This window comes from Physeter macrocephalus, chromosome 14 (genome assembly GCF_002837175.3).
Source record: "Physeter macrocephalus isolate SW-GA chromosome 14, ASM283717v5, whole genome shotgun sequence".
In the NCBI taxonomy this organism is placed as follows: Eukaryota; Metazoa; Chordata; class Mammalia; order Artiodactyla; family Physeteridae; genus Physeter; species Physeter macrocephalus.
Window position 1 is genome coordinate 13,505,609 of NC_041227.1, and position 20,578 is coordinate 13,526,186.

General features: G+C 43.9%; 1 protein-coding gene and 1 non-coding gene across 2 annotated transcripts in view; one reads left to right on the top strand and one right to left on the bottom strand.

Annotated features, from left to right (window-relative positions):
- EYA2 (EYA transcriptional coactivator and phosphatase 2) overlaps positions 1 to 15,107 on the bottom strand; it is a 267,714-nt gene extending 252,607 nt beyond the window's left edge. Inside the window, 2 exon segments of the mRNA XM_055090855.1 lie at positions 14,655 to 14,689; positions 14,691 to 15,107. Of these exon segments, the coding sequence (XP_054946830.1) occupies positions 14,655 to 14,689; positions 14,691 to 15,107 (452 nt within the window).
- A 3,320-nt stretch (positions 15,108 to 18,427) lies between these two features.
- Positions 18,428 to 18,531, top strand: LOC112066221 (U6 spliceosomal RNA). Its single transcript, XR_002892478.1, has one exon. It is a non-coding gene; the product is annotated as a U6 spliceosomal RNA (small nuclear RNA).
- Positions 18,532 to 20,578: the final 2,047 nt, after the last annotated feature.

Consider the following 20,578-nt stretch of genomic DNA (forward strand, 5'->3'; position numbering starts at 1 on the left):
CCTGGGCATCTCAGGTCTTTAGGGCTCTTGAACCCTCTCCTCACCCTTGCAGCCCCGCCACCCCTGACTAATTACTCAATTTTCCAATCACTTTGTGTGGAATCCTTCAAGGCCCCCCCTCCTTTTATCCCCTTTCACGTCTGTAGCCACTGGAAACTATCACCACAGTCCTTACGATGTGAACAACACAAGAAGTTCCTTGCCGTTCTAAACAGTGGCTGACAAACATTTACGAAACCTGCAAACATTTCACCACTCCTAAATCAACCCCAGATGACAAAATAATAATCATCATGAAACTAATGGAAACCCGAAAGAGGATGGATTTGGACCATGTTTGTCATTACCCATGATGAGGGGTGATCGGGAAAAAGTCTTGAGAAAGACATGAAAATGAAGCAAACTGATTGCTCCTTGGACGACGTCTCGGCCCCCATCCTCATGAGATTCAAGTCCTACTTTTTCCTGGAAACGATTGGTAGCATCTCTTGGCACCCTTCTGGTCAGGAATTGGTAACAAGAAAAGAAAAGAGCGTGAGAGAAAGGCTCAATGTCTTGTCACTGAAATTGGACTCCCGGGGTCTACAGGGATGTTTGGAAAAGCGGTCTCAAACTGCGAGCTTGCACCTGCATGCTGGTGGCTCCTCATGATGATTTTAAAATCAGGACATTTCTCATAAAAGTCCAGATTTCAGTGTCTTTTGAAAAATCAGAACACGTGGCAATATGGAATCAGCATTCCACCCTGGTTAATTACCCTGCTCATTTCATTAACTTCTTACCTGTCCGGCTATCTGAATTTGCAATGACTGATTTCAGATTTAGGTCCTATGTACTTTTAAAAAGTCATTTAAAAATTATGATACTATTGACTTCAGACATGTGTGATTGACACAGAATGGCTCTACCTGATGGGGCCCCTCCATCATGATTTCATTTCCGCCAGCCCCCTGCTTACTGGCCCCAGCTGTACTGGCCTCCAGGTGGCTCCCATCTGAGGGTTTTTGCCCTTGCTGTTTCTTCTTTCTAGAATATTCTTCCCCAGATATGGACAGAGCTCACTCACTCCAGCTCTGTGCTCAGAGGCTGCCTGCTCAGAGAGCCCTCCCCTGCCCCCCTCCCCCCCGCACTTTCTATCCACCTTCTCTTGATTTTTCCCCACAGACTCATGACCATCTGACATTCTGTGTACTTAACACACTTAGGTTTTTATCTTTGGTCTTTCCCCACTCAACTGAAGCTCCATGAAGTAGATTTTGGTTGTTTCTGTTCTCTACTGTATTTCTCGTGTCCAGAGCAGGTCCTGGTACACAGCTGGTGCTCAGTACATATTTTTGAATGAATGAATGAAATTCCGTTTTCTGCATTCAAGAGGAAACGGAGGGGGGCTGTGGAGGAGGAAGGCGAAAGGAGGCAAACCCAGACGGTCTGCACACCTGGTCACTGAAAACCCAGCAGTGGCTTCTGGAGAAAAGGACATTTTCCACGACAGAAGAAAGGGAATAAGAAGAAAAATGAAATCAGAGGCTACCACGGCGTTTGAGTTTGCGCAGACAAGTGGGCAAGGCTTTTTGGAAGCGTTCTTCTTTGCCTCTGACCCGTGCTGCCCAAAGTCCAACTCTTCCTGGGAGGTGTGGGGAAGGGTGGGGTCCGGTCTGCCGGGCACTGGTCACGTGACAGGCAAGTCCCGCCCCCGGGGGCCGCGGTGTCCTCATCCGCGCAGATTTTAATACCGGAGGGCTGGGCGTTCCAGGCTGCCTGCTGCGGACTTGTCTCAGCAACTTCTCACGTGGGGACGAGGAAAGCCAGTGTCTTTGACCTTATCTGGAAAAACCTGAGCCGTTTTCCAGCTCCAGCCCCGCATCCCTGGGAATTTCCCTTCTCTTCCACTCCAAACTGTACCCAACTGCAACTGTGCCCCACCGTGAGGTGTGATTTCCATAGTTATTTTTGCTCCAACAGGTAATAAACGGTATTGGACAATCAGATGTGTATCAGATGCCCTTCTACGCAGGTCATAGTTGTTAACTCGGATGATGTAGATTCATGATCCTCACTTCCTAAGTGGGGAAACTGACGTTAGAAGAACTTAAGTAAACCCAAGGTCATGAGGATAGTAAGTAGTAGACTTGGACAGACTGGCTCCTAACCCCTGTATTATGCTGCACCTGAGGCTGATAGAATACACCAATACATCCTTGTAAAATACTGAAAAATTACAATTAAGACTGACGGTCCCTTTGTTTCCCTCTCATGCCTGTCCCTAATTAATTGTCCAGTTAAGTGAAGGTCAAAGAGAAGGAAAATTTAATTCTTTCTATGGTGGTTAAGGAGGCAGGGAGTGCAGGGGTTATGAAGACAACCTCTAGAACCATCTGCATACAAAGCCTGGCTCTACTCCTTACTTGCTGTGTGACCTCGAGCAAGTCACTCTGTGCCTTACTTTCCTCCTGAAAATATGAACAGTAATAGACTTCCTTCATAGAATTGTTGTGAGGAATTAAGTCAGTTGATCCCTATACTCAATCAGAACAGATCCTGTCATCGAGAAAGCACGCAGAGGTCATTTTAATTAGCATCATACTCATCCAAAGGCCAGCCACTCCTCTTTCAAAGACATAGGACAGAGACTGAATGTGTCCAGACACATGCTCTGAGATGACTTTACCGACATTCTTGACAGACTCATTTGTTTCACTTTATTCCCCTGAAAACAGGGCAGAACTGCAGTTCCGGTTAGTAGAAAATTCTGTTATTTGAGGCATTTGCTGTAAGCAGCTTGCAGGAACAAGCTTTAGGAATAAAGGATTTCATTTAAATGAAGAGATCTTGGGGAAAATTTCACATATTCAGATGCATGTTTCTCTTTCTTCATTCATAATCCTGCCATATCCGGATGCCACATTTGCTATAATTACCGGGTGGACTTGATTTTTAAACCGTTTTTGTCTTATGCAGTTAAAAACATGTGAAACCGTTTGTCTGAAATGCTTGCTATATCTTTTCCAAACACATAATAAGATAAAGACAGAACTCTAAAGAAAAAAATTCATTCATGTTTTAAGTTAATATGGAAAGGGTACACCCCCCCCCCCCATTAAAAAGAAGATTGCCCTTCAGAGACTAGTAGATTCTTCCAGAATGCATGTGAAACCGTTTGTCTGAAATGCTTGCTATATCTTTTCCAAACACATAATAAGATAAAGACAGAACTCTAAAGAAAAAAATTCATTCATGTTTTAAGTTAATATGGAAAGGGTACACCCCCCCCCCCCCATTAAAAAGAAGATTGCCCTTCAGAGACTAGTAGATTCTTCCAGAATGTGTGAAATCCCAAGACTGCAGCTACCTGGAGAACAGGAAGGAATATTCCCCAGGCAAGTAAGCTTCACTTTCACTCTTCTCTTTGAGCACTTCTGGGGGTGGTGCAAGTAAGAACCGACACTCTGAATGAGCAGGCCATGTTCCCATCCATCACTGTATTGAAACTCTCTAACAAACCCAATATGGATGGCATCTGCCCCATGAACTGGGGAAGAGTCTGGGGCTCAGAGAGCCCGAGTCCTCTGCTCAATGTCACACAGCCGGTAGGTGGTGGAGTGGGGAGTCCATTCCATGCGCTCCCCATCAGCTGCCCAACCTCCCTCTTCTCTGCCTTTGGGCCCCACATCACAGCCAAGGACCCAGCATGGTCTGAGGAGGAGGTCATGCCCCCCACTGGTTGGCAAGAAAGGCCAGAGGTTCTTAAGGAATGTCACCTAGAGAAGGATGTCATGATCCACTGCCATTCCTTTTTCCATTTGTTGTTTTAGAAGAAGTCCATTCATTCTCAATGGAAAGGCCACAAAAACGGGCTGAGGATGAAGGATGCTATTGAAAGGTAAGAAGAGACCGTCAATAAAGGTCAGTGGGTCACAGAGAAGTCTCTGGGATTGTCTGCGCCCTTGTCCTAGGAGGGCTGCAGGTCACGTGGTAGAACCAGCCTGTGCTTTGGGTCAGAGAGACCTGGAATGTCATCGGGCAGCCACTTGACCTGTGCAAGCCTCAGTTTTCCCATTTGTTAATCGGACACACAAATGTCATGGGATTTTTTTTTTTTTTTTTTTTTTTTTGGAGAGGATTAAATGAGCCTGGTGAAAGTGTCTGGCATATCATAACTCCTGTGAGAGATTTTAAAATCTACTTCTTCCCTCTCCAATTCCCCTCCCTGAATATTGAGATGATTTTGATTCAGAATTCTCAAAGGCATACCTGTATGCCTTTAATTCTTCAAAGTCCCAAAAGTCTGGTGAAGTTTCATTCATTAGATAACAGCACAAGGTAGCACGGGGAACTACAGTCAATATCTTGTAATAACATACAATGGAAAAGAATCTGAAAAAGAATATATATATATACACATACATATATGTATATATATGTATAACTAAATCACTTTGCTGTACACCTGAAACTAATTCAACATTGTAAATTAACTATATTATTATTACTATAATATATAGTTAAACATATCACTATATTAACTATATTATTATTGTATAATAACTTCAATTTAAAAAAATGATTTTAAAAAAACCATCAATAGGGATAGCTAACTCTTACATCCTCTCACTACAACCCTAAGCAGTAGATATTTTATCTCTGTTCTATGATATGGAAACTGAGGCATAGTTAGGGGAGACAGAGCTGGGATTTGAACCAGCAGCTGAGCTCTCAGGTCTCAGCTCTCACTGATATACCACCATCTATAAAACCTGACGAAGACCAGAATTTATACTAGCTTAGCTGGTAGAGCATATCAGATCTGGAACGTTCTGAGCAGGTACCTTTCAAAGCTGGGGTTAGGAGTGGGCCACGCGTCTTTGGCAGGATAAGGTAGCAGAAGAAAAATGAGTAATCTTTTGCTTTTCTTTTTCAATTCATTAAGGTTTGTTGGGGTGAGCAAGAACCTCATTTTTTTTCTTCCCACGACTTCCCTTTCATTTTAATGGGGAAACGTGCGTGCATTTCAAAGACCACTCAATAGCAGCGTTGAAGTGTCAAGTTCAATCACAATGTCCTCATTGTGGCTGGGGGACTCCTTGGCCTTTAAGCTTGGGTTATAAAAATTTGGTCTGAGCCTAAAGTCTGGCTTTAATAGAATATTTTAATTTTGTTTAATGAATATAATTTTAAATCTGTTTGGCAGTTTTAAAATGTGTTCTTTTATTTTCAAATTAAAATTTACTAATGTTCAGTGCTTTCCTGGGGGCAGGAGTGAGGCAAGGAGTGTGTGTGATAATAATACAAGCTACCATTTATTGAGGGCTTACTATGTGCCAGACACCCTGCTACCTCTTTTAACCCTCACAACCTCCTAACATACAGCGACTGTTGCCTCCACTGTGTGGGAAGTTGAGTGGGGCTCAGTCCCCCACCCGAGACAGCATAGTTAGTGAGTGATGGACTTAAGGTTCAGACCAAGCTGTCTGAGTTCAGGGTCTGTGTTATTAACCACTGCCCTACATTCTCTTGATGCTGAAAAAGGACTCCACTGACCAATAGCTTAAAGGCACATCATTGGCCCAGTATGTAATTCCCTATAACCTCAAACGTAATGACAGCTGGCTTGAGCATAATAGCTGGCTTGCTGAGCATTCAATGTGGGCAGGCACTGTAGCAAAGCAAAGTGTTTTACATGTACTGCCTCATTTAAACTGTCACAATGGCCTTCTGAAGCAGTTATTAATGTCATTATTATCATCATCCCCATTTTACAGAGGGGAAACTGAGACTCAGCGAGCTTAGGGTCATGTAAACTTGTAAATAATACATTTAAGCTTAAATAATAATAATAATAACCACAATAATACAGTAGCCGACTCTGATATAGCTCGTACTATTTGCCATGTACTACTGCAAACACTTTATATTTATTAGCTTGATCTCCATGATAACCACCCTGTATTACAGGTGAAGAAACCGAGGCACATAAAAGTTCGGTAACTTGCCCCAAACTAAATAGCAAGGATTTGAACCCAAGCAGCCTGGCTCCTGGCTCACAAATCTTAGAGATTCATGCTCTTAATCTCTAGGCTGTAAGTCAGAGCCAAGGCTTGAATTTGGAAAGATTCTCCCTTTTCCTACCTGTTCTCCCCACCACCTCTTAAGGGAAGCAGAAGGTCATTGTCTGTCTGAGGCAGGGAGTAAGCCATGGTCATTGTCCGACACAGTTCTAGGCACAGAAGCCAGTGTGTACTGCTCTTAACAAGTTGGGCATGGCTTCTTTGAATAAGAGTCTGCAAAACTGGGTCTTTCTCTCCATCCTTCTGCTTGAATATTAGAAAGCTCAAGAAGTCATATCTCTGCCCCCTGAAACCTCAAGGGGAAAGAAGAGGCAGGGTGATATTGGTGAAAACACCCTGGGATCCTGCCATCAGAGGTGCCAGATTGGGTCCTTCTTGCCTTTGGGTCGCCAGTAATTAGCCCAATGCCTAGAACACAGCTCAGTAAATAATGCTGAATAAATGAGGGAAAGAATGAATGCATTTGGAACTTTCCCCCATCACCATGCAACGCGTGAGGCACGTAGCAGGCACTCAATAAATAATAAATCAGTGAAATGGTATATGTAATGTCCCAAGCGCATGATCTTCCTTGTCAACAAAATCTGTCTTGTCAGATTGCAATAGCTCAGGGGTCAGCAAACATTCTGTAGAAGGCCATGCAGTCCCTATAGTAACTACTCAACTCTGCTAGCACAGAAGGGGCCACAGACAATAGCTTAGACCAGCTAACTGCCGTGATGCAGCCACCATTTAAACAGATTCCAACTCTAAACTTTAGTTATTCTACAAGGACAGGCTCAAGATTCTGTGAGAATCAGGTGATGTCTCTTATTTTGAACCCAACTTTTATACCTGACCATCACTTAATATCCTCCAAGCAAAACGATTGGAGACTGACTTTAAAATCTAGCTCTCCAGGGCAGGCATGTAGAGAAAACGTAGCTCTCATTACATGAGCACGCGTGGGGTGGGGTGGGAGTGGAGGCTGGATATCCTAGTGGTTAGGAATCAAAACTGGGTTCAATCCTGGTTCTGACATGAGCCATATGACCTTGGACGAGTTACTTCTCCATGAGATTCAATTTTCACATCTGTAAAATAGGGGTGATAATAATAGCACATTCCATCTAAGGCTATTTGGAGTCAGAAATATAAGTGTTTGCTTTGCACAGTGCCTGGCACATAAGTGTTCAATAACTATGGGCCACTCGTTATTCTCAAACAAACTTTGTGTCTCTTAAAAAAACAAAACAAAAAAACAATTCACTAAAAATAGGCACAAAGAAATGCCAGCAAAGCTGCAGGGAAAGACATTTCCAAATCAGTTTCCTAAAGACACTCAGCAAGGCATTCCAGAGCTCCCGAGGTGTCAGAAAACTCTCCACTCTAGATCAAACCACTAGCAAGTCCCCTAATCTCTCTGCTCACCCCCCATCCCCTAAAAGCCTGCTTCTGTGTCCTTTTATCACTTTGTCTTTCTTGTGGGTGCCAGAGCAATGCTGAAGACATTCGGAGCGTTTCAGACATTTGCTGTGTTTAAGACATTCTTTCTCCCCTCCCACCCCCCTTCCCTCCACACTCCAAAATTAAAGTCTCCGGGGAGTATGGTCTCTTTAGCAAGAGGAGAACACTAGAGAGCCCCGGTGGCCCGTCACAGACCGGAGGTGAATAATCTTCTCGGCTCCATTCTTTTTCACGGCTGGATGGGGCCAAAACTTTGTTTACAACACAAGCGGCAAGTCACAACTTGTTATGCCACATGACACCCTCCAAGCCGCGAGTCACCGCTTCCCTCTACTGTACCAGTCGCACAAAAGGCCAGAGGTGCAGGAATCTGCCCCCTGTGCTCCTCCCCCCCTCCCACCCCCTTCCCAACAGGGAAGGGCATTCAGACCTTTGCTGGGGAGACAAGGGTTTCTAGAACACCGTGAAACAAAAGTCCCCATACGTGCAAATAATAACACACCCACAAAAGAAAACAACCTTTTTTGCAGCGATACCCTTCCTGTCTTTCCTATGAGGAGGTTTTCTCCCTGCGTGGAATTTCCATCAGCACTGGTGTTGATACCAAACTCGGGGATGCAGCGGACATTCTCCGCATTTCGGGGAGCTGCCCATCAACGAAGACCTAAAGGTTTGTACTTACACGTTGCACCCCACATGCCAAAAAAACATATATGTGTTCCCAGGAACAAAAAAATTGTTCTGGAAACTACTAACACCTTAACCACTAAGTTACTACAGGAAGGGAATGGGAGGTGAAGAAATTGACCAGAAGGAATGCAAGCCATTTTTGACCTTTGGCTTCTGCATATCCAAACAACAGGAAAGAAACAACTCCTTTGGAGGAAGGGGTGCCCTGGAACCTGCTTTTTCAGTGGAGCCGTGACAGGGAGTGATCCAAAGGAGATGGGAATTCCAGCCCTCCCGTCTTGCTTTACCCCAAGAACATCTTCAGAACCCAAATCAAATCGAGATCTTTCAACCGTGGACTCAGAAACCCCTTTTCTGTGTCCACTTGAATCAAACACGTCAAACAGGCAGGAATTTGACTTGGCCGAGGTGAGGAGAACTGGTGGTTTTCGCCCTGTTTTGGTGACCTTCAAGGGCTTATTTATGCACTTCAAACTCATGACCTAATACATGTTGGTTTGGCTTCTCTTCTCATAATAGCAGCCTGTAAAAAGCTTTTGAGAATTCCCCGTGTTTTCTTATTTTGGGTCAAGAAAATAAAATCGATATCTAAGTAACCTTAAAAAAAAAAACTCAGCCTGCACAATCTAAAAATTTGGAATGTTTCCACTACGACTACGGTTATCTCTGAAAGCCTCAAGATCATCAGAGTTAAGCCCCACATTTGCCATTTTTAAGGTGAGATATTTGGTAACAGCATATGTGAGAATTAGCTAAGAGGGACTTTTTGACATAAGTCAAACAATGACATTTAAAACTCACGTTAAAGCAATTACCGTGTGGAATTTTTCCGTGTTTTTCCCATTTCTCAATCAGAAGTGTATATGTTTTCAACATAGTTTCTTGCTGTAATTTTCTTTCTTGGCAAACCACATCTTACCATGAAACCCAAAGTATGCATGCTACAGAAACAATAATGGTTGAAACAGACTCAGCCGTCTCTGGCATGATTTTTCTTTGCAAAATTAAAACATCTTTTGGCTAATATACTGTACATTTCAGTTATGAAAGACCATTCTTGGGAGATGAACAGAAAAGAAAGGGGAGCTAACAGATTCAGCTGATGCGAGACAAAAGTAAGTTGCTGTCTTCAGACAGTAGTCAAACCCTCCAGTTCCTCATTCTTTGGGGGGAAAAATGTCGATTTTATCATTTTTTCCTTTAGTTAAAATCACAGAGAGCTGACAGTTCTCCTCAGAATGATTGTGAGTAGATATGTACGGATATGTTAAATCTGGAAATGCAAAGATTTAAAAAAATCTAACTTTACTAGATCTTCAAAAGGAAACTAGAGGGGAAAAAAAAATCCAGTGCCATTGAAATCACAACCCGTTTTCATGTTATTGACACACTACTGCGGAGACTAAGTGACAAAATAATTTCTGGCCTCTTTTAAATCCTTGGTTCATTTAAAAATATGTCTAAATGGACATTATGGGGCAAAGACAATCGGCCATGTGCACATTCTCAAAACTGGTGAGAAGTAAACCTGTCTCCCTTGGCTGTCTGTTTCTCTGAGCTCCTGTTTTAAATTTCTGCATATATACGAAAGCAGAAGCAGCCTTTGCAAAAAAGCACCAGCAGCCACATCTGCACCCTCACTAGTATCATCAGATGGGTGATGACAGGGATGACGAAGCCCTGCTTTCTACAGACCTGGGTCTGTGTGCAGAGACCCCCTCATCCATCCCTCTAGGCTTCATCCCAAAGTGGGGGCCCTCCCAGCCCTCCCCGACCCTCAGGCCGCCTGTCCCAGATTCAGGCAACCTCCAGCCTCCCCTAACCTTCAAAGTGGCAAAGATAAATCGTTCCGGTTACCTGACTCTTGGGACCACCTGTTCCAAATTATTCTTTGCTCTCCAAATGTTTATAATCTAACCCCCAAGCAACAACCCACCCATAGCGATCCAGCACCTTCCGGTAAACTGGATTTGGACAGCCTACCGTAACATTTTAGGGCCTTGCCACTGCCGGTAAATTTATTGACTCTTTTTAGGAACTAAAATGGGTGGCGTTATAGTAATGAAGGAACAAATCAAATTAGCCCTTGTAAATAGTCGTATTCTTTTCCCTTTACACAAACATGTACAACCTTCTAAATATCATGACTCACCGGAGTCCAGATTCGTGTTTTCTAAATACTTAATATGATTTTTCTGCCGTCTAAGACAACAGCAAAAAACATCAGGGTAGAGTCAGAAAATAATCGTGTTCAGCGCATTTAAAACTATCCAAATTCAGCATCTCTCTCCAAGGGAAACGAGAGCAGAAATGTTCTCTGAGGCAAGGTTTTCATAGCCCCGTCGGCAGAGGGCTAAAGGCCTAGCTTCTGGCCTCACTCACTCTTCAGCCTCTCATAAGTCATTTGACTTGTGACTCAGTTTCTTTGTTAACAAAGTTGGCAAAATAATAATAGTAAAAAAAAAAATAATAATAGCAATACCTAACTCAAAATGTTGTTGTGAGAGCCATCCTGAAAATACATGTCAAGAGCTGATTTCAGGCCTGGCATGTAAATGCTCAGCTATTTTTCATCATTATTAAATACACGGATATAATTTAAGCAGAGAGACATGGCAAAAGCACCAGCAGAATGAAAGTGAGCAAAAAGAAAGAAAAAAAAGCAGCAAAAAAAAAAAAGAAAAAATTTAAAGCCTGTGGCTTTCTTCGTCCTCTTCCTCTCAATCTACCTGGCAGGTACTCTCATATCTTGAAACTGATTTTAAATTACACGTAACAAAGAACTAGTCCTGGCCCCTCTGATTCCTTTACAGCAAGACAGTGGGTCTGAGACAGTCATTTCAAGTATTTGTCACCTGATTGAGGGGGTTTATCCTCGGATTAGAAGAGATGTTAGTTAAACACCATTAGGCCAGTTACGATCTTCAAATAGGAAGATGAAGCATTGTCTCCAGCTAATCTCTCTGCTAATTGTTTCCCTACCGGAGCCTTCTTTTTGTTTTGTATGTTTGGGACTGTTTGAACAGCCATAAACGGCAGGGGGACAAAAAGTGGGCCCTTCCAAAGGCTGTTATGATATTGGGGGATGGGGGGTCAGGGAGGAAGATGGGGAGTGAGCAAGGCCTTGTGGGGAGAGTGAGTGTATGTGTGTGTTTTCTGTCAACAGGCCGTGTTTTCTCAACTCTGGGGTTAATTCTCTGTAAAAAGATTCCTTTTGATCCAAGTCCACCGACTCCTTTTTCAGAGCAGATAGCTAGGAAAAAAAGTTTCCTTCCATCAACAAAACCCAGTCTTGGCAAGAGTCAGAAGGTTCAGCCTTTGGAGGTAACTGAATAACCAGCCACTTCACCTCCACAAACCTCCCAGATAAGGAGAACTACATCAGGAGAACGAGGTAAAAAATCTTTGGGGAAGAAAGTTATCCTCTCCCAGAAGGAACTGATGTCAGGCTGGAGAGCCTTGCATTTTACCTATGCCTAGTGGAGAGGAAGCCTTTCCACCCAGTCTGCACCCACACACACACTCAACACTCCAACACTCAACACTACACCTCAGACCTGTGGCCACTGCCTAATACTTACGGTTTTACTTCTTCCCCAAGCATTTTTATGCTAAGCAGGCCTGTCCCACAAAGACAAAACTTAATGCCTGTTGCAATGCATCTCCTTGGAGAAGACAATGCGCTGTGTGTGGTGTGCTTGGATATTGAGGGCCAGGCAAAAATCTAAGCAAGATATCTCCACTCCCTTCTTTTTTTCCTGACAGCCATGGGCTCTCTCTGCCAGAGAGAGAGAGAGAGAGAGAGAGGCATCTGTCACGAGCTGCTAGGAACCCCACTTATGTTATGCACCATCACGGCCTGTGATTTTATTGTACAAGGAGTTTACTGCTGCCCTAATTAGTTTCAAACTGGGCATTCCAGCTGAGGACACCTAAAAAACATCTGGTGGAAGGAGTTAGAATGAATCCTCATTTCAGAGCTGGTTAGGTTGGCTTTCGGCAGAACTCTGGTCTCCTGCGCCTGACACAAGTTATCTTTGGAAAAGTAACTGAAAAAATAAGGAAAGGGAAAGGAATCATCTTGTCCTGGGGGAACCCAAAACGTCTTAAAGTGGACGTGCCTGGACTGTGGATACCTTTTTTCAAACTGCCCGGGGTCTCAGGAGCCAGCCCAACCTAATTCAAAATATACTTAGCTACATCACCTTTTTTTTTTTTTTTTTTTTTTCTGCCGACGACCATTTTTCTTTCCCAACAGCAGCTAGCATTTTATCAATTTATCCATCTGGAACAAGGCTTGTGATCTCTTACATACAATTTAAACCAGAAGTAATACCACCTATTTGAAACAGCATGTCTTGGGTGTTTTTGCCAAATGGTAATCCCATAACAAGTCAACAAATCTCATTTCTTTATGATGTGTTTAATACAACATAAAAGGCATAAAAAGAAGATTCTAAAACTCCAGTGATTAAATCATCTTTTAAAAAAAATCTCAAAATATTGGGATAACGACATTTTGTTGTATTTCCTTTAGTTATTTCATATTAGGAAAGATGTATGTGTTTATAGAATATTCTCATACACACGGCCACTACACTAGGTGAGCTATTTCAAGACAGGAAAAATGCCAAGACCTTTCACATAAAATAGTTAATCATATCGTGAAGCTAAAGTTATAAGAATGGAGCTACTAACTAACTTGGTATGGGACACATGAACTGCCTTTTTAAAAGTTTAAGTCCTTTCAAATCTAGCCACCTGGGTCGAAATCGCAAAATTTAGAATTTCCTCAAAAGGCGAGGAGACCTGGAATACAAACGTGATTTTATGCTTAGTCTAAAGCAAGATTCAAACCGTCACCATTTGTTACATAAATTACTTATTAACTTTTCCTAGTCTGAGGATGTCTAAATGCAAAGAAGTATTAAGTTTAAGGGGCTTAAGGTGATGGGGAGAGAAAAGTCAAAAAAAAAAAAAAAAAGAAAAGAAACTTTCTTGGGTAAAGTTGCCTGAAAGATGTTTTTCACAAACATTATTTTAAAAAGGAGGTCCTCCTTCTCTCCCCCCACCCCCAAAAGGGCCATAGGTTGGTAAAGCGGCTACTAGCTCATACTCTGCTAGTAGAAATTTTACTCAAGCAAGACAGAGCTCGCGAAATTAATAGATTCGGTTTGAAACACAATTGTCCGCTGGTTATAATTTTCTTTGGAAGGGAGCTCCCTAACTCAAACCCAATTCAGCACTCAGATTCTCACCTGATGTTTGTAAATCATTATACCTCCGCTCTGCCTTGCCCACAACACCCAACTCCGATGTTCACTCATTTCACTGCACCTCGTAATTAAAAAGTACCTCCACCAGGGGTGATTTATATCTACCTCAACGTTATATATACATATATAAAAGTAATTCTGAAGATTACGTTGCATTTCGGGGAAAGGGGGGAGAAAAGAAAACGGTATCCATCAAAACCGCGGCATCAGTCTCGCTTTTTAAAGAGCATTTGCAACGCAGCAACGCGTACGCTCGCTGTCAACTCTTAGCCCAGGCGAGGCTTCGTTTAGGGGAAGTAGGAAACTCGCACCCGTCAAAGCGCTTCACTTTCAGCAGCTGAGGAATTTGCGCACTGAGGATTTTGTGATGCGAATGTTTTTCCCTGTCAAGCTGTCTTAATATTCCTTGAGTTTATAACCTATTTGCTTGGGGGCAGGGAATATATTTAAGGGCCAGTACGGCCGTTTAACCTCCAGGCTGCAAGGCTAAAAAACCATTCCATTCTCCGCTTTGTCCCATTACAACAAAACCCTCGCTTCCTTCTAAACATCCTTTTGATGTTCCAAGTTTCAACTCCAACTTCAGCCAGCGCCAGGACGCGGGTTCCGGTACAAAGCCGGGAGAGCTGGACCAGCGCGGGCCAAGCGCAAACGGACTTAAAAAATAGAAATGCAGCTAGAAAAAAGGCTCAGTGGGCCATTCCAGCCCCATCCCGGGAATTCCAGCCATTTGCTCCACCGTTACCCCATAACCAGCCCCCGAGGGCGTGAGTTTGGCTCCCGGCGCCTCTTGGTCCGGTTAGGGGAGCGCCCCTCATCGCGAGCCACCCGGGCCATAAAACGAACCAAACGCGGAGGACCCAGGCGAGTCTACACCGCCTGCGCTCTATGCACTTGTCCCGCGCGCGGGAGTGCGAACTTCAGGGTCGTCGCCTCCCGGGCGCACGGGGAAACTGAGGCCTGGAGCCCAGGACAGACTTTCCCGAGACAGGAGCTGCCCGCTGTCCCCGCTGCCCTTGTGCCTGAGGCGCCCTGGGAGCCCCGGGAGCCCCGACAGCTGCGGAGGCCCCGGCTGGCCGAGTGCGGGAGAGACGCCCCAGGCCAGGGGGTCCGGGTCAACCCCGGCCCGGCGAATCGCGGCGGGCGGCCCGGGCTGGGCGCAGCGGTTGGTACTCACCGCGCGCAGTGGAGAGGGCGCCCCGGCGCGGTGCGGTGCCGGCGGCCGGGCGGGCGCGGGTCGGACGCGGCCGGGCTGACTGCGGCGGGCCCGTTGCTACCTCCGCTGCCGCCGTTGCCTCCGCCTCCTGGGCTGCCGCGGCCGCTGCCTGCGCTGGGAGGACCGGCCCCTTCCCCTCCCTCGGCCGGGCCCTCCCTCTGCCCCCGCCCGGGTCCCCGCGCCGCGGCGTGGGCGCGTGGGGGCGCCGAGGCGCGACGCCGGGCTCCGCGGGCGCACACCCCCGGCGGCTGGACGCGCGGCGCGGCGCTGCGGCCCTGCAGCTGCCTCCGCGCTGGTCTCTGAGCCTGCCGCCCAGCCGGACGCGCTATCTCCAGCCGGTCCTAGAGGAGGCGAGGGCCCAGCCTCCTCCCCACCCACCGACACCCACACCTCCTCCCTCTGCAACCCAGGCATGGCCCCCGAGAAGAGAAAGACTGCTTGGAAGGGACCTCAAGGGTGACACTGAATTCATTCATTCAGCCACCTATTCATTCATTCATTCATTCAACATATATGGAATATCTACTGCGCCAGGTACAGCTCCTCGGAGATTCAGCTAGAACAAGACAGACTAGTTTTGTGCCTTCCCGGAACTTATTCTCACATGGGGAGACAGACCGTAAACAAACAATCAAGTAAAGAATCAAGACAACTTCAGAAAGTTATCATTATTATGGAGGGGGAAAAATCATGTTCTGGGGCAAGGGAACAGTAATCTTGGCTGGAGTAGTCAGGGAAGACCTCTCTGAGGAGGCGACATCTGTATGATGAGAAAGTGCCATTTCTGGTTATATCTGCGGGAGGAGAGTTCAAGCATCTCCTTTCACCCATTTTACAGGTAGGGGAAACTGAAGTCCCAAGAACTTAATTGGCTTACCCAAAGTCAGTGGTATAACCCCCTCCACACATACCCTCAAATTAAGGCACCCCACTTGCTTCATCCTCTCCTGGCCACCTGTTTCAATCTTCCCCATAATAAACTGTTATGAACAGAGTCTATGCAGCATTTTTCTCCCTCTCACGCACTTTCTAATATTTATGAAGCTCTGTTATGGAACACTCGGACGCCTCAGTCCGAAAACAGTGTCAACCACTGCCATTTGTTAAGCTCAAGAAATACAGGGTGCCCAGATAAATGTGAATTACAGAAAAACAAGGAATAACTTTTAGAATAAGTATGTCCTAGGTGATACATACTTACACTAAAAAAGTATTCACTTTTCTCTGAAATTTCAGTTTCACTGGATGTCCTACATTTTTCTTTGCTAAATCTGGCTGCTCTAAGCCCATCCAGTTTGCAGGACCCTTCTTATCTCCTCTGGTCCCCCAAAGAGACTAGAAGGTAGATGCTGCTAGCATGCCCGTTTTTACAAATGATCAAGTCTTAGCTCAAAGAAGGCAGAAAGTGTCTGAGCCAGGGCTGAAGTTCAGGTCCAGCTGACTCCAAAGCCCTTGCTCTAGAGATATAATATAGAGCCTTCAACTCCACTTGTGGGGTTACTGGGAAGCCAGTGAAACTTAAGCTCCTGGGCCCCTCACTTGATGCGTCTCTTTCTAAGGCCCTGACAGGGACCTAGAAATGCATTCACGGGGTCACTTGTTCATGTAAAATTTACAAAAGTCGTTTGCTTTTCATAGTTAGCGGCAACCAGCAGAGACCAGCATCACTCTCCACTCTGATTCCCCACTGGAGCACTTGACCTTGAGTAGGGTGGTATGGGAGTGGTCGCTGGCATTTTGGGGATCCAGCCAAGGGGAAGTTGAGTTGGGAATTTGTGGTATTTTTCAGCTTCTTAAAACATGCCATTTGTTGTGATTTCTTAATTCAAAGAACTATTCATTTTGTACCTAATTTCGGACTCATAATTTCGTATTCTTTTTCTTAAATAAGGCCCCCAAGTTGTATAAACAGCAGGCCCCGCTCTACTGGGAGCCACCTCTGGTCAAAGCTTATTCCATCCCCTTTTGCTCCCCAAACTTCAGGCAACAAATGTATTCAGTGAGCACAGTTATTCTCCTCCCACAAGGAGGGTGAGGTTAGACCTGCTGCTCCTGGATGAAGATAACTCTTCTGCTTCCTAGCTGCAGGACATATGTACGTACTTAGCATTGACTTTCTCATCTCTAAACTGGAGATAACAGTACCCATCTTGTATTATTATCGGGACAGTTTGCTGAGATCATGCTCCTGAAACACTTTCTACTGTGACTGTAGCTGGCATAAGCAATTGCTCAACTGTACAAACTTCACTTCCCATAGCAGCTTTGCAAAAAGCTCTCAGTCATTATAAACTGACCATCTTAATGCTCTCCAGAGGTGTTTAATTTATCTGGGCCCATGAGCCTTCATAGACTATTGTTTAAACAGTGGCAGTAAGCAGGCTTTTTTTTTTTCTAAAGGAAAATAATGGAATAGACTGGAATAGAAAACACCAAGTGAATTGCATGAAATCAGAGTAAGACTCTGTGTGTGTGTGTGTGTGTGTGTGTGTGTGTGTGTGTGTGTGTACTGGGTCAGGATGTGAAATGTGTTTCTTCTTGCAGATCATGGGCAAAACGTTGATGAACACTTATTAACCAAGAGAACTCTATGGAATACAAAGGGTTAATCTGTTTCCTTCAAGCCCTCTCCTTCACCAGAATATGGCCCATTATCTCATAAATCGCAGCCACACCCCACAGCCCCCTGAGAGATAAACAGGAGGCAGGTGCTTATTAATTTTATTTTTTTCTTTCTCTTAGGGCAGTGGTCTCAACCCTGGCTTGCACATTAGAATCTCCAGGGGAGCTTTTAAAAATCCCCATGCGGGGGCCCTCCCCCAGACCAATTAAACCAGACTCTCTGGGGAAAGGACTGCGGCATCGGATTTTTTTAAAGCTCCTCGGTGATTCCAAGTGTGCAGCAGAGGGTGAGAGTCCCCATGTTTGGGAGAAAAAGGACTTGACCACAGATTTGCAGCAGATGAGATAGAAACTCAGATAAGACTTAAGGCTCCCACTTCTTACTCAAGATCACTTACAATCCAGCCCCCTCCCTGTGCAGGAGCACCCCCTTCCTGTCCCTCTTTCCCTTGATTTCTTCTTAATAAGTATTTCTCCTCATTTTATAATGACCAGAAAAATAACCCCAGACAAAATCTGAAAATGCTAAACCATAAAGCAGATTCTTTGGAGTGTAGACCACAGGCACGTCTACCCTGGAGTAAAACACTTTTTTTTTTCCCCCTGGAGTCTTCCAAGTATAAATGTCCCCTGAAGCCAGAAGACCAGCTTAACTTTGAAAACGACAAACTTCACAACGTTTCCAACATGTATATACATATCCTACAAACACACATGTGTACTCTCCATGCCAAATTATGCCTTATTTCTATACACATTCCTTTCCCATCTGCAAAAACCTCCTCTACAGAAAAAGTATTCCTTTTTGTTTCAATGCACTCATTTAAACCTTGGCTCTTTCCAAAAAGGATTTGAGTTTGCATGCAAAAACATACATGTGGCAGCAGAATGAGAAAACAAGAAAAGCAGGTGAAGGGGAAACATGAGGAGGGAAAGAAAAGAAAGTCAAGGGTGAGAGTCTCATAAATATGTAGGCTAGGAGGCCCTGAGCACTTGTTAGTGGTGGACTAGGAATTAGATGCTGAGCTTCCTGGCAGCCAATGCAAAGAGGAAAATGTGATCAATTACATCAGTGGCTTTCAAACTTTTTTGTATTCAAAAGTAAGCATATTGTGCTTGTTTTGGCAGCACATATACTAAAATTGGAATGATATGGAGATTAGCATGGCCCCTGAGCAAGGATGACATGCAAATTTGTGAAGCATTTCACGTTTTTATACAGATCAATTAAAAAGGAAAAAAAGCAAGCATAGGGAATTCCCTAGCAATCCAGTAGTTAGGACTCTGCGCTTTTGCTGCGGAGGGCCCGGGTTCAATGCCTGGTTGGGGAACTAGGATCCCACAAGCCTTGCTGCATGGCAAAAAAAAAAAAAAAGCAAGCATATATAGAATCACCATATGGAAAACAGAGGCGAAAAATCCCAGGCTCTGTTGAAGAGCTCATATTTTCCATTTTTAACCCATCCACCTGGAATCACCCTTGTTGCCCTGGCTTATAAATGAAACAGCAACCCCAGTTTGGCCTGAAAAGTCCAAGGTGATAAATGGCTAGATGACTGTTTTTCATACTGTCTCTGGAATGGATAAATGTGTCAGAATTAAAAGATAGCTTATTCTTTAGCATCAGAGGGGAAAAATGAAATAAAGCTGTGTTGTCACCTGCCTGGTAGTGAATAAACACCAGAGATCGAAAAAAAAAAAAAATCTCAGCCTCATGGCTTGCACCTTTCTCCTGTGGGTACTTGTAAAGGGTCTTGAAGGAGCACCCAGAGCTCTGCAGAGTCAAGCTTGACAAAGTGCTTCACTGTGTTTGTGATTCTCAAAGCCTATAAGATAGAAACCAACAGAACAACTTAAACAAATCAGAATGCTTCCTGATATTGGTACAGGAGAGAGTGGAACTTTTGAGAGTGAAATGGGCACTATTAATAATAAAGCATGTCTGGGGTTAGCAGATGTGAACTAGTATATAGAGAATGGATAAACAACAAGGTCCTACTGTATAGCAAAAGGAACTATGTTCAATATCCTGTAATAAACCATAATGAAAAAGTATATATTTGTATACCTGAGTCACTTTGCTGTACACCAGAAACTAACACAAATTGTAAATCAATTATATTTCAATTTAAAAAAACCAAAAAATCAAATCAAATAAAGCATAAACCAAGACTGTTCCAGGCAAACTGGGATAGATGGCCACCCTGCCTAAACAGGATGATTTAGATATGTCCTGAAGACCAAAGACATGTGAAATTCAAGCAAGTAATCACATGGGAGGCGGTAACAGACATCCAGGAGTAGACCACGGGCTGTGGGCAATCCTTCTTAAAATTATAAAATCGTCAGCATAACATTTCGTGGTGTGGTTCGGGGCATCCCATCCACATTTCTGAAAAGACTCCAGTCAGCCCTCTTGCCCAAATCTCTGGTTGTTATGCAACGTCATTGTCCTAAGAAAGGGTCTCCCCGAACCAGGTGGGCTGACATGATGGATTCCTACATGCATATCGAGAGCGCTTTCCCTTGATGTCTGCAGGTTCTTATCTCTTACTCTGCTGAAATCTCTAGAACATCTGTCAGGGACCTCTTTGGCAGTCTGCTTAAGTCTAAGGACATCTTCTCAGAAAAATGCTTCTATATAAACAAAAATGCTTATAATGCACATAGGGTGCTGGAAAACTGAACACTGATAAGAAACAATTTAATGTCTTATTTCTTATTGATAAGAAAAAAATTTACCTCACGTTATTCACAAAAATTAACTCAGAATGGATCACAGCCCTAAATGGAAAGCCTAGAACCACAAACCTTCCAGAAGACAACATAGGGAGAAAATCATTACAACTTTGCAGTAGTCAAACATTTCTTAGAACACTGAAAGTACAAACCATGAACATTGGTAAACTGAGCTTTGTCAAAATATAAAACTTTTGTTCTTCAAAAGACAAAACTGAGAAAATAAAGAGCAAGCTATAGACTAGAAGAAATATAATACTTCTATCAGACAGATATAAAAAATATAAGGGTTAGATAATGAATACATGAAGAACTTTAACAACTCAATAACTTTTACAAAACAAATAACTCAATTAAAAACTGGGAAAACTTTAGAACCAACACTTCATAGGAGAAGATATACGAATTGGCAATAGGCACAAAAACAGATGCTCAACATCATCAATCATCACGGAAATGTACATTAAAATATAATGAAATACCACTACGTATCCATTAGATTGGCTAAAATTAAAAAGACTGAC